The sequence below is a fragment of the Amphiura filiformis genome, chromosome 1 (assembly GCF_039555335.1).
Source record: "Amphiura filiformis chromosome 1, Afil_fr2py, whole genome shotgun sequence".
NCBI classification, from domain to species: Eukaryota; Metazoa; Echinodermata; class Ophiuroidea; order Amphilepidida; family Amphiuridae; genus Amphiura; species Amphiura filiformis.
The window spans coordinates 46,200,442-46,216,153 of NC_092628.1; the positions used below are offsets into that span (position 1 = coordinate 46,200,442).

General features: G+C 34.6%; 1 protein-coding gene across 5 annotated transcripts in view; it reads left to right on the plus strand.

The window, feature by feature from the left end:
* Positions 1 to 15,712, plus strand: part of LOC140147786 (serine/threonine-protein kinase D3-like) — a 77,239-nt gene that overhangs the window by 20,518 nt on the left and 41,009 nt on the right. For all 5 annotated transcript variants that reach the window (XM_072169536.1, XM_072169558.1, XM_072169551.1 and 2 more), the window contains exons 3-4: positions 1,469 to 1,600; positions 7,243 to 7,397. In XM_072169536.1, coding sequence (XP_072025637.1) covers positions 1,469 to 1,600; positions 7,243 to 7,397 — 287 coding nt within the window. The remainder of the gene's footprint in view (positions 1 to 1,468; positions 1,601 to 7,242; positions 7,398 to 15,712) is intronic.

Consider the following 15,712-nt stretch of genomic DNA (forward strand, 5'->3'; position numbering starts at 1 on the left):
TGCATGTTCTTTGCCTTGCCTTGTGAATGTTATTGCTACATTGGAAACTTGAGGTCATCGTCCCTTTTCATCATGGCACTTGTGAGTTACAGGTTTGTTTGTTTAATCAGTCGATTCAGGTGGACACACACTTGGGTCCTGATAGGACCAGGCTCAAGCAAAATGCTCAAGCAAAATGCTCAAGCCAAGCTGAAAATCTTATATGTCACACGATCTGATTCATGGGGGCCAAAGGCGGCAAATTTTAAATTGAGATAAAGGCAAAAATATGGAGTAAAAAACAATGAAATACATAAGAAAATAGACATCATGTTGGTGTTGTCAGTATGATAGCCTAATGTTTATATAAGGTAATAGTTATACATGTAGTAACTCAAGTTTCAAAATGCCTCCTTTGGCCCCTGTGGACCAGATTGTGTCACATAAGCATGCTGGCCTGTATGAAGAGAAAACTAGAAAGAAGCGGAATGAAGAAAAAGAGGAAGGTCACTGCCAACAAATCAATTGTACAATTTTGCTCTTAGCCCATGGGTCTGTGGATGGAATTACTGGTATTACTCAGTGGCGTAACTACCGGGGGGCAGAGGGGGGCAACGTGCCCTGGGCGCTACCCTTAGGGGGCGCCAAATTGACCAATTCAGCATCGATTCTGCGCCCCTCCAAGCGATGAAAGTCAAAATTTTTGTGTAGGTAAATGTTTCAAAGATTGCCCGCATCTAAGATATTCTCGGGGTGTGTAGGGCAGCGCAAATTTTGTTTCTTGCCCCAGGCGCTACCAAACCTAGTTACGCCACTGGTATTACCAGTTTGCAAGTTCTTCAATATGGGCACCGGCATAGTATTTGGCAGTACACCTTTGACGAGCGTGTATTACCTTGATGTTGCAAAGTCGGCGCTAACAACACGTACGGCGCAAAGTTCATTGATAAATTTCCACTCGGCAACAGCAGATCGCATCAACAGCCGCTCGGACACAAGTGCGTTTCAACGTAGTAAATAGATGCAAGGTGTTCCAGGTACTGTTCCAGGTACAGTATTAGCATATGGATACTGACGGGTAGGACAAGCAGGACTTAGCCATGCTGAACTATGAGGTAAACCTGTAGGGTCACTCTCTGTTCTTGCGGAATGTGCATGGATACATAATGCCTGTGTATTGTGCTATTCTATTTGAAATCCATACCCTGATGGAAGACGACCTTAATCTTCCGTAGATTTCAAATGGACTCACCCATTTAGGTAACTCATTTGGAATTTCCATTCCCTTTGAAGATTAAGGTCATGTCTTCCACAGGGAGTCTATGGATTTCAACTGGAATAGCCCAATGCCTGTATACTTGCCATCCTTGTTATTATCAGTGCATGGCGCTCAAAGTTGGCAATGTCAAAAACAATAATGCAACATTCAATTTGTTGTTTAAATCATGATTTTTTGCATGTTTTCTCTTTATCTGTATGCCCTACACAGCTGCAGCAACCGTTGAAGACCGACAGATTAGACCACACACCTTATTTGTCCATTCCTACAAGGCTCCCGCTTTTTGCGACTTCTGTGGGCAGATGTTATTTGGACTTGTACGACAAGGACTCAAATGTGATGGTAGGTTGCAAGAGTTGTTGAAATTATGTAAGAATAGCCATCAGAATAGCTATCAAACCAATTAGGCTACGCAATGTTGCTACTAAGCAAAGGGTTGCTAAGATCGTAAGCTTAATTCTGTACAGTGCGCACAAGCATTGGCATGATGCCAGGAAACATAAACTTGTGTCTAAGAATTACAATATATACCAGCAGTTAAAAGGTACTGCTTCCATCTGTTCCAGACAACCACTAAACAAAATCTCATTACTTTCAAACTGAAATAGCAAAAAGAACCACTGTCATTATTACTTTCTGCACATTTTGATCAAAATTAGTTGTCATAGCAACTGTGAAAATGAAAATAGATGTAGATTCCAAAGTTGCATTAAAAAGCTACTCAAGCCAATGCAACAACAACATGATATCTGCATGATTGGTTCTGGTTGAATAACTAGCGTAAGAAAAGCACAAAACTGAATATATTGAGTGCAACTTTGGGATCTCCATTTCTTTTCATACAAATGGTTGCTATGGCGTCAACGTGTTCCTCATGTCCCTACTTTTTCCAGACATGCTTTTGATACTAATTTAATGAGGTATCAAAATGTAAGATCATAATTGATGAAATTATTGAATAAAATTATAGTAGTCCTACCCCTGTTGTTATTGTTTGATCTAAAAACAAAGCAAAAAACAACAACCAAAAAAAAACCCAACAAAAACCAAAAACCAACAATACCATTAACAATACAATACCAATTACCATGTTTGAAGATGTATAGATGTATGATTTTATTTTATGAACACCAAGGTGAGATAACCTCGCAATTTCATTATTACGGCAGTATTGTTATTTGACATTTTATAGCTGTATGGCAAATCCCAAGGTTTTAAGTAGAAAATGAAAATGTCAGTGATTTTTAAGGAAATAGTATTGATATTGTACATTGGTTTGCTGTTAAGATAGACATTAAGACGAAAGGTGTGAGTTCATGTACAACAGCTAGCAAAAGTCATTGGCAGTTTAACCTTTCCACATGGATGTTGATTGCATGCAGACGACAAATTTCACATTTTCTTTACAAATTTAAACATTTCCGAATTGTAGATTTGCATGACCAGTGCAAATATCAATAGTTTTATACCCAAACAATGAGAGTATTGAATCAAGTAACTTTTCTTCCAAATTTGTCGCAGAATTTCATGATTTTACGCCAAAAAAATTTATAAAAAAAAAAAGGAAAATTAAAAATGAATTTGCTGTTTCAGATGACATGGACGTGCTAAGAAAAATGAACGCGTGTGTAGGCTTTGAGACATAACTTTTTTTTAGCCTAAATGGTATTGGATCCTGTTTGTGAAAGATTGTTTCAAAAACAATACAGTAGTGTAAGCATGCATTTGACCAAAAATAAATAAAATGAATATTAATTTGATGAAAGATGATTCAATAAATGAATGATAATTAAAAATAAAGAAATGAAAACAAAAGAAGAAATCTTGAATTAATCTCATGCAGTCAACCTTGTTTTTTTAAGTAAAAACAGGTCTGTGAAGATGATTATTCTAAGTAAGTAATCATCACTCATGAGAAATATCAAAAAGTTACACAATTGTTTAATAAGTGTTGATACAAGCCATATATGTAGGCCTGCTAAGAATACGCGATTTTGGAGGCCAAAAACGCACCCGATTTTCCAAAAACGCAAAAATCCGCGATTTCCGCCAAAAACGCAAAATCTAAAAAAAAAAATTAATTTTTTTTTTATTTTTTTTTTATTTTTGAAAAAAATCAAAAAAAAAACAAAATAAAAATAAAAAATTATTAATAGTATAATTTGAAAAAAAAAAAAAAAAAAAAAAAAAAAAGAAAATAAAAAAATAAAAAATCGCGTTTTTTAAAAAATATTTTGCGGATTTAAAGAGTCCCTTGACCTTGAGTGAGGTACTGCAATCATTTGTGGTTGATGTAAAAAAAAATTGGAAAAATATACAAAAAAATTACAAGTTTGTATCCAAATGGGACCGATTTGTAACTTGTGTTCACTGCATAGTCTATTGAAGATATAAAAATGCATTGGTTTTGTACACAAGTCTATATCTTAGATAGATTTTGGTTACATATTGGTCCCATTTGGATACAAACTTGTAATTTTTTTTTGTATCTTTTTCCAATTTTTTTATTTTTTATTTTTTTTTTTTTTAATGATGGTAGCACTTGATGTTAGGTCCAGGGACTCTCCAAATCCGTGAAAAAAAATTTAAAAATCAAAAAAAAAAAAAAAAACATTTTTTTTTTTTTTTAGATTTTTTCAAAAATGTCAAAAAACGCAATTGGAGCCAAAATACGCAAATTGCGGCGCAAATAACGCAATTGCGTATTCTTAGCAGCCCTACATATATGTGAGCCATCACGTCAAAAGGGACCTCTTGGAGGGGAAAATAAAAATTGAGTTATTCATACAAGATGAAAGCTGATTATCGTAGCTTTAAAATGACACCATTTTTATGGGTATCGGATGTGCCATTCCCGAAAAATTATCAAAAAATCAAATAGAAACATGCCCAAACTTGAAAATAATGTTTTTGAGAAAAACTGGTTTTAAAATAAAGGTTTACATACAAAGTGAATTGACATGGGTAATTTATTCTTACATTTGTGCAAATTTTATTAATATTCTGGGTATTTCATATTGATTTTCTTAAAATATCCACTTCAAAGTTTATGTTTATGTAGAAATTGAAAAATCAACATCGGACATAATTTTGAGTATGTGTAAACTTCAACGGCCTGTATCTCAAAATGCCCAGTGCCGCAAAGAGGTCCCTTTTGATGTGATGGCTCACATATGAACATCATCTGATCTTAATGAAGATTAAAAAAAAATCAATTGCTTGATTGCATTGTAGAGTCATTGGATGTGAAGTAAAGTGCCACAACTATAGAATGTGCGATGTGACGAACCACGCCCTTGCTTCATTGCAATGCATTAAATGTGCACTAACAATCGGATTTGTGCACTTGCAAAAAGTTGCTGTGTGATGAGACAAATGAGAATTGACAATTTATATTATAATAAAAAGAAATGATAGATATGAGACGGGCAGGGTTGCCAGACCCGGAAATTGGTAATGGTAGCCCAATTTTAAAGATTTTGAAGATATTCGCTGTGACTTTTGACAATTCCCTGTCTCATTGAAACTAATGATTAAGAATAAATGAGGGAGACTTTTCGACATTGATGCCGGCAACATACGGTAGTTTTGTGTCCTTTAAAAATCAATAATTAAAAGAAAAGTTTTTGGTGGTTTGCGATTTGGGCTGAAAATTTTGGCAACACAGGAGACAGGCAGAGATGGTTTTAATTTTAAATATGAAGTAAAATTGGCATGTTGTAAGAGTGTGAAAGCATGTTCAATTTGGAAGATATGGCATATAACAAAAGGCAGATTTGATGTGAGCAAGGAATACTGCTTTTACTTGGACCCAATTCATTAAAAAAAAACCTTTTTCCTACTCAATGCAGCCTAGGTTGTGCAATATTGATCAAACCTATATTTTATTAGCAAAGAACACAAGGGGACCAAAACATTGTTAATTTTGTACATATTCTTAAGTGAAGGAAATTGGACAATGAATACTATTTATGGAGTACTCAGTGTAAAAAGGTGATTGTGTTCGTAGGTAGTATTCACAGACAGTGTGTGCGGTGATGAAGAAATGATGTGATTGTTTCCAGTTGAGGTGCTGGCAATGGAATTTGTTAGAAATCAGTGGTTGTATTATTTGACAGTCGCATCTTCAATAATGGCAGTGTGTTGTCAAGAACTGAGCATTTCAGGATATTATTATTAAGTTCGTACTCCATTCTGACGTAATGGATGACAAGCTGGGGTTAAAACTACAAAGATTTGATCGGGGTGCATCGGTTTGATATCAAAATGAATATATAATTTTAAAAATTGGGTATTATGAATAGATAAATACTGTGTAGGGGTGATTGTGTAGGAGTGCGCAGGGGTTTGACGGCAAACAAGGGCACACTCATGATATTTCGCATTTAAACCGTGGACGTCTGCAATGGGGGACCGTCCTCGGTTCAAAGAGGTCTGCAAACGTCCACAATAACCAAGGTCAAAAGCTCATGTGACAAAATTGCACCAGCCCCCTTTTAAGAAAGGCTTTAAACAACACTTGTAAAAGGATGAATACAAAAGATCAGCTGACGACATTTGATGGTGTATTAGAAATGCAGAGTAGTTGACAGAACTGAACAACTTACGAGTTTAAAATCCACACTACCCCATTAAGAGTCAGCTACATCCTTCTGCAGAGGGAGTATGAGTTTTGAATAGAATAGACGATTGGGTAACTCCAATTTAAAATACTCACTCCAGTTGTGGAAGATATAGGTAAAGCCATAATACAGGGGGAGTAAGGGTTTCAAAATGATGAACTCTGACCAATTACATTTGAAAAAAAAATTCTGCCCCTTGTGAAAGATATTTCCAAAATCATCCACAGGGGGAGTGTGGATCTCAACTGGAATAACCCAGTAGTAAGACAAAGTATAGATCATGTCATTTCTCAAAAGTGAAGCGTATGCAATAAGAGTCTTAAAACATCCAATATCATGCAGTGAAAACTTAATAGCGTGATCTAATTACATGTTAACTGGTTATGAGTGACCTAAATACCATTGGGTCTGGTGGCAAACTATTTGGTGTTAAAGGGGCACAACATTGAATCATATGGTTGCTTTTGTTATGAATTTTTTGTATGTTTTCAGGGCAGGATGTTTGTAATTTAAGAAGACAACATAACAAGGAAACAATTGGAAAATTTTCTGTTCAAATGAAATTTATATTTTAAACCAGTTTGCGTGGGGTTTGATCATTCTTTTTTTTTTAAATTCACAAATACCAATTAGATACAGATCAAACATTGAAGAAAAATGAAAATTCACTTATGAAAAGTGTATGAACTTTATCATAAACAGACAAAATGTGTGCTTGAATAAATTCAACATGCTTATTAGGGTTTCGTTTTACATATATCATAATCTGTAAGTAATCCATGCCCTTGAAGTTAAAACATGCTTATGGGGCAGCTGTGAAAATTCACTCATGAAAATGTTATGAACGTTATCATGAACAGACAAAATGTGTACTTGAATAAATTCATCATGTTTATTAGCGTTTCTTTTACATATATCATAATCTGTAAGTAATCCATGCCCTTGAAGTTATACCATGTTTGTGGGCAGCTGTGTGCTTGCATGACAGTCATGGTAAACTCAGCAAGACTGATTCCTACCACATAGTGGTATTGTCTGTCACCACTAGCATGGTACTTATTATATATGTATGTACATGTATAGTATTTAATTTAATAGCCCATAATATTTGCCAACATGTCTAACATTGAAATAGTCAGTTACTTCTTCATATAATTATACACGAGGTTAGGGTTAGGATTAGGGTTAGGGTTAGGATTAGGGTTAGGATTAGGGTTAGGATTAGCTTACACGAAATAATTACATGAATGATCGACCAAATAGGGAAATAGTCTTTAATAACACATATGTTGATTGCAAATTACTTATTTCCTATTTTAATAATGATCTATTTGTTGGGATTCCTTCCTTTTTCTTTAATAGGTTGTGGGGGAAATTACCACAAGCGTTGCGCCTTCAAAATCCCAAATGACTGCACCTTGTCCAAACGACGACGCTCTGTGGCCACAAGTGCGTCCGGCAACATGACATGGTCTCCGTCGGAGTCTAATCTTACCGGTAGTACTGAGGAATCACAGGTAATTGTCACCGATGTGAACACCAGATCTGGTTATTTTTTAGTGTTTTTTTTGTATCTGTTAGTAGTTTTAGGAACGGATGGATTCAATGAGAAATTTGGAACTACTTGTACAAATTTCAGTTGAATCTGACACATTGATAATTGGGTTAAACTTTCGTTAAATAGTCATAATCAGAGAAATACCTTGGTTTTTTTTTTTTTTTTAAAGACTTGCAGCAGCAATTTGTTATCAAGGTTTGATTTCTGAATATGACATGTTACCTTAAGTTTAATTACCAAGAGATTGCTTCGAGATATTGTTTATAGGATAGCCACAGATTTCACGATGGTGCTAACGAGTCGTTTCTTGTTAGACACGTATGTCTAATCTTTGCAATCAAATCTGTGGCATCCATAATAGCAATGGCTTGAATATTTTCAATAGCATATTTTTGTTTCAAACAGTTTAAAATTAATTTACTTTTTTCATTTTTTCACTGGGCGGGAAAAAACCTCATTATGTACTTTTGGCCCTTGAACATGGATAAAGCCTTGTAGGTGTAGACTTTATATTGAAGAGGTTTGCTTCATCCATGTTCAAGGGCCAAAAGTACATGCAGGAAACAGCTCATATTTACTTTTGGCTCTTGAACATGGATAAAGCATTGTAGGTGTAGACTTTATATTGAATGGTTTGCTTCATCCAAGTTCAAGGGCAAAAAGTACATATGAGGTTTTTCCCACCCAGTGACGATTTCATAAGTCACAGATTTCAATCAATTTCTCTCTTATGTGTTTTCACATCTGTATATAGTCCATTCAGTTTTAAAGTATGATGTAGCTGGTCGAAATGAAAATTTCTGGAAATTTGCTCTGAAAATTGCAGCCTTAATCGATCATGCATTCCTGCATTTGTTATGTGGGTCTCTACAATCGAGATTCTGCTACCATGTTTAAAGCTGAATGGAATAATTCATCTTACATTGTACATAACAACCACCTCTTTGGCTGTCTGTCCGTGTGTCTGTCTTTCCGTTTTGTTCACTTTTTGTTTTATCTCACCCTACCAAATTCCTTATACTACTCTATCCGAGCTAACTCTGTCTGTGGATATGGTGTCCTCAGTATAGTGATCAATAATACAAGAAACCACTGGAAATCAATTTCAGGTAGATAATTTACTGGAAAAATGTTTCAATTTTAATCATCTTGTTGAGAGGTACCTACCTGAGGACACTACACAACAGTCTCTAACCTTCATAAACGTCTGCACAGGACATGCTCAAACTAACCCATTTTGTCGTCCCCAGACCTAACACCAATTTGCGGGTGAATCTTAGTTTTGCTATCTTAATACAGATTGGAACTCAAAAATAATAGTTTTCTCAAAGTCATTCTTGTTTTCATTGTCATAAGTTGTAAATGATTTTTCAGCAAATTTTCTGAATAAATCTACAAAGAGTAGAGGAAACATGTAGGCCTATGCCAATCTCGAAACTAAGATATATCTGTATAGAGCCGGCCCTCTAAAGAAATCAAAATTTTCCAAATGATTGTGCTGAGATTGGAAAATTAGCCTTAACAAACATGGGTCAGGGGTTATTCACAATGGATTTGCCAACAAATTTGAAAATTTTAATAAATGTTTGCCATTTTGTTTTAGTGGCATCTAGTTTTGGATCAAATTTTTAATGACGGTTTCATTTGTCAATTTAGCATTTGTCAAATATTTCTTCTGAGCACTATACTCAATTTCAATCTTTTCTGTTTTCAAGTAAATTCATATCACAGATAAAACTCTGTAAATACACAGTCTCATCTTGGGTTTGGTGGCAGCGCAGTTCAGTAACAACCATTTTAATATGGTTTAAAAGGGGTGTTGCTGAACTTTGACCCAGAGATGGGTGATAGAAGCGTCAGTTGTACATATTTTATACCTTACGCAACATGTGAGAAGTTTTATCACAAAAATCATTGCTGTAAATATATAGCTCTTTTGTATCATAGATTCATTTACTTGTTTGGAAGTGTACAAAAATTAGGATTAGGTTCATACGCTAATTTTTGCCACACATACATCGGCCAGCTTTGTACATATTGCTGCCGCCTAGCTAGCTGTATAGTTTGCTTTTGCTGTACATATACATGCGATGAAATTGTCACCATGGTAAAATGCATTTGTCAGCCAAACTACATTTTGGTATTTTGGAAAGATTAGTCAATTGATCGTAATGTTCACATATTTCATCGATTCAGACATTGATAATTGTGTTTGGTTAATTGTGTTTGGATGAGATTTACTCATGCATACATTTTTAGCACACAAACACTGCACATACACACCCACACACTATATGCAATGCACACCACAATGGTTGAAGTATACTAATACTTAGAAGTTGTTTGTTTACAAGTACATGTACATGCATCAACCAACGAGGCACAAAAGAAGCACATACCTTGCCTACACACTAAGCAATGCACATCAAATTATATGCAAATGTCAACGAGACATAAGGTTATCTATCATGCTTTACATTCCCACACATGTAGCAATATTACAGCACTTTTTCAGAGGTTATACTTATTAAGGGCCCATTCAGTGATTTGCTCATCCGGCGGATTTTTAGATTCAGTTTTTGACACCTTTGTTATTGCTATAGATGTGCTAACATGTCCTGCTAGTGGTTAAACTGAAAGCCCTATATTAAGACAAATGAAACATTTTACATGAATCTGTAATTTCTATACTTAAGGAGAGAAATTAACTACATGTATCTAAATGGGGCCTCAACTAAAACTGCTGTTTTCCTTGTTTTATGCCAAATTTCTCACAGCAAAAATACATAATGACAATTGTAATGAGTTATCCTTCACTCTTAGGCAATTTATATACAATTTAAATTTTGTACACCTTTGCTGGGATCACTGAATAGGCCTTTAATTAATTCTTATACAATAATTATATACAATGCTATACAAGCGTACAACATGACATGATATTCTCTTCAACATGCAAAAAGTACCATAATATCAGGAATTGTTCATTTAAACTAAGGAAAAAAAAGGAAAAAGAAAATTCACATATCAGCAAAAGTGATATATTTTACTAGGTCATGCATCAACTCTTTTACAGTATACACAATGCATTCAGGTGCTATCAGCTGGCTAGCTGTTGAGTTTGGTGATTTTTTTTTTGTTTTCGAGAAGTTGACAACGATTTACATGAAACATAATGGGCTTAGCCTGCATATGCCATGTAATGATATACACAGACTAATACTTTGATAGACATTCTATCTCACTGTTTATAATCCGAACATGTGGATACATAAACAAAGTTTTTTTTTTATTATATACAATGTTGAAATTCGATAGTAAAATGTGGTGGAAATGTTCGCACATTCGTACAATGCAAAGTTGATTGCATTGTTGTTAGGCAGACTGCCTGCCTGCAATTATGTTTTCAAATGTTTCATAAAAAGGCCATATGGATTTTGGATCATTAACATTGCTTTCTGTTTTGTGCAAGTGTAGTGTGGTATGATATATAAAAGATGCTTGGAATCAATGTACAAAGCAACTATTTTGATCAGTTATAAATGGGCATACATTATTTGATTTAGGCGCATCACATTGTGACTACTCCGAACTAAAATACATCCACACTATGCCATACATCAATTTGCAACAATGAGTCCCATCTTATTGGGCACTGACCAAGTGACAAGGCTCATACACCATATTATATTACAAATGAATTTGTAGGTTATTTTCATTTTCACTTCCAAGGATGACAAATGCACAATACAATTGTCCAAAGGTAACTGACCCACCATCTTTGTGAGACAACAAACAAAAAGGCAAATGACAAGTGAATCACATGTGTGGTATAATTCTTGATGCAATAAGAAAATTTTAACATACAATAAAGCAAAATATTTGGCGACATGAAATTTAACGGTTTGGTAGCATAAATTTTTGCTGAAAGTGATGTGTCCTTAAAGACCTGCAGATTGCAGAAACAATAAAACATTTTGGGGCATTAACATTTTTTTTTGTGTCTGTCACTTCCAAAAATATTGAAATTTCACTATGGAGACATTTATTGCTTTACAATACTCCAAAATCAATCACGATAATTGCAATTATGATTTCAATGTGCGGCAATTTATATACACAGACCGGTTCAATTGAAAAATATTGTGAAGGAAGGAACTGACATGTATGAAAAAATGCATTAAAATCTCTCCAAAATCAATGAAACAATAAACTAAAAATGAACAAGCAAGCAAGCAAATACGAACAGATTTGAATTGGGTATAGTATGGTTATTCTTACAGTGTAATGGCCAGGGCTAAAAAAAATATGGGTGTGGTGTGCGATCTGCCCCGTATTTTTGTAAAATAGCCCCCGTGAAATGAGCAACACTTAAATGGAGTTTTCTGAAGAAAAATTATAAAAATAGCTCACATAAAAATATCATTTCTTTTGAGACTTGGTAATGGCAATATTATATGGTCTGGGAAAAAATGCAATATTGTTTATTTTGCCCTAATTTGGCATAATCGCATATTTATGGTGTATTTGATCCTTTTCTACATTTGGCACCCTTCCTCGTTACCCTTTTACTACACCTTTACCCTCTTAGACTTGCATTCTGCTGGGCTATTCCATTTGAGACCCATACACCCCCTATGGAAGATATTCACCTTAATCTTCCATACAGGGAGTGTGAATTTCAAATGGAGTTACCTGAATGAGTGACTCCACTTGAAATCTACACCCCCTATGTGGGAGATTAAGGTCATGTCTTCCATAGGGGGTGTATGGATTTTAACTGGAGTAGCCCAATTAATCTTTAAAGCAGGTGGTTATTGTTGATTTATTGTACAATGTAATGATTTATTTATCAACATTTCAAATACTAATGTTAATAATTTTCGGGGCAAGTGGACAGCAAGGACAGAAGTAGAGCTTTCATTGATGTTGATACATAGGCTTACAGTACCACTGACCCATTGGATGAGTTCTGATAAGGAAAAACTTAATTTCCATTGTCTTGGGATATTTTTGATACTTCTGGACATGGCATAGTGCAATAATAATCTCCATTCAACAGTTGGCCTCATGTTATGGAGTATTTTTTGTACCCACCACATTCAAAAGGTCATTCTGTGGATGTATACACATATTTAACATAGCCCCAGGGAAGACCAGCTTAAGGGCTGATCTGGGCTTTCCCATGTTTAAATAAAAATGAAATGAAATGAAATTTGGGTTGAAAACTGACAGATTCATGAGCATGTTGGATATTGTCACCCTACTACGATAATTGCCCAAGTCATTTTTTGTAATTTTGAAAACAAAGTACAAAATGTGAATCAAACATGCATCAGTTACATAATCACCCTAATTATTTCTGATTATTCCTTTTAATTGGTCTCATTAATATCATTTGCGCAAAGATTGGTGAATAAATATAAACATGTTTAAATGCATGCTTGAACCATATTTTGTACTTTCTCAAAATTACAAAAAATGACTCGGGCAATTATCGTAATAGGCTGACGATATATTTAACAGGTGTTACAAGCTAATTGAAGCTCGTTGAGTGTTTTAATCAAAAGTTTAACTCAAAATTAAAAAAAAAAAAAACTAATATTTGAAAATAGGGTGTGTTTGAAACAAGGAAAGAGACAATCAACAATCTAAAATCTGTCCCGCCCGGCATTCATTATATAGAAATAATATTGCATATCTCAAAAAGCAAATTTTAATATCTGATTTCCAGGTATTTCACACCTTAAATAAATCATACCATCCTGATACCAGTTGTTATGATGCAGGAAATTATGTTGTGAGAATATGGACAAATTTTATGATGGCTAAACCCAGAATAGTATTGCTGGTGTCTGTAAAATGTTCTCACTGGCCAAATTATTTAAAAATCTTATTAAATCTTTCTTTCTTGGGATACGGACAAATTTTATGGCTAAACCCAGAATAGTATTGCTGGTGTCTAGAAAATGTTCACTGGCCAAATTATTTCAAAATCTTATTAACTCTTTCTTTTATTGGATACGGACAAATTTTATGGCTAAACCCAGAATAGTATGCTGGTGTCTGTAAAATGTTCTCACTGGCCAATTTATTTCAAAATCTAAAAACTCTTTCTTTGTTGGGATAAATATACAAATTAAAAAAGTGAAATAATGATGGAATGCAGTGGTAATACTAGCAATTAAATTAATAGTCTCTGGCTGCTCATTCTGAGCTTGAAGGTCTGATATGATAAATTGTGTTGGAAAGTAACCGCATTGTTTTTTCACTAATTTGTGAACAGGAAAAACCAATTAATATTAACAGTGCTAGTAATAGTGAACTGTATTGTACCACAGTCTATACGTGACCCAATTAGCCTTAATGACCTAATAAACACAATAATTATATTTGCATTGGATTATATCAAATGATGAAAAAAAACTACAACATTTTAATGAAAGCTCTACTACTACCATATTTCTGCCTGACATTGTAATTGTTGCATTAATAAGCCCCCTGGATTATATACTGTTACTAATCAACTTGCATTTTGCCATTTTACACCCTTGTAATTTAATCTATGGATTGGTATAATTGTATGTGTTTTCTATTTCTGAAATATTAACCGCTAATTGCTGAATAGGATTTGTATTAATCCTTTCTCTGCTGAGCTGTCATGTGCCTAACTTGGTGGTATTATACAATTTCAGTATCGGGGAGGGGGACACTCTTGAGGTTATTGCCTGTGGTTATGTAGAGTAGGACAAACTCAATTTGCATCCTAGATGTGTATCGTGCAGGTGGGGAAAAAAGAAAAAAAAAGTTAACTCATCTCTGTAAAGTCACGAGATAGATAATAGATTACACATGCGAAATAAGATCCCAACGTTACAGTGTGAACAACATACAAAACTATTCATCCCCTGGCTTTTGAGCCGAAAGGGGATATCTTAGGGCTGCTAACAATACGCGATTTTGGAGGCCAAAAACGCACCCTGATTTTCCAAAAACGCAAAAATACAGATGTGATTTCCGCCAAAAATGCAAAATCTAAAAAAAAAAAAAATTGGAGCCAATTTGAAGCAATTGAGTATTCTTAGCAGCTCTGGGATATTTCTTAGATACATTCGGGTCCTACAATACCCAAAATCGCAACCTAAGTTAGAGAAACTTCCAACTAAGTGTCTGAGTAAAAATAATCACCTGTTTGTGTGATTTACAGGTCAAGGGTCAAAGTTAAGTCCATGCAATGTCCATCTTGATGTAATCTTCCATTTTAAGAGAGTGCTCGCTACTGATGGCCGCTGCACTATTGGTGTTAATAAGCAAGACTGGATTTTCGCATGTGGACACGGTACGTGAACTCGTGATGTAAATTTGATTTGATTCAAGGGTGCTGATTGGTTATAGCAATTGGAGTAATATCAAATTGACGTCATGCACGGTGTCGTGGTTTCACGTGCCGCGACCATGTGCGAAAATGTAGTACTGTCTGTGACATCAGAGCAAAACCCTCTAACAGGTGCCCTCTATGATAATGTACCCTTCAATTATTTTTCTGGTTGGGGAAATCCTAAAATAAGGAAGTTTAGGAATAATTCTGGTATACCCTGCGCACAAGTATAACCCTAACTCTAATCTTAACCCTATCCCTAACCCCAACCCTAACCCGTAACCCTAAAATACAAGGTATGCAGGGTAAAGCAGAATTGTACCTAAAACATGGTGCGCAGAATTGTTTCAAAAGTTTAAACTTGTCATGCTTTTTAAAGGTGAACTTTCATTACTAATCCACTCATTAAAGCAGGGGTATGCAAGTTTTACTTGCTGTATTTTGAACTAAATGTTTATTCTTAAATTAACTTGATTACTTGCACACATCTCATATTGTTTGTAACTGTCTTACATTTAAACAAAACTATTGTTAGACATTCCAAATTTACTAAATGCCTTCATTCCTACCGACTTCTTACTAAAGTGCATACCATTTACAAAAACACTTATCTGTAGCTTACAAATCATACTAATTCATCGTACAGTCAAAACTGTCCAATTTATTTGTGAAGTCATAAAATTATTCTTGTACATTGTACATTTCATGAGAATCTAATCTGTTGATACATTTTTTCAGTGCTACAATTTGAATATTTGCACGATTTCTTACTGCCCTTTTTTCCGTTTCTAAATACTTCTACAATGTACTATAAAAGTGCTTTTTATGTCTGACATAATCACACTTTCTCAAAGCATGTAACCACAAAGCAAAACATTTTGAAAGTAATGTAAAAT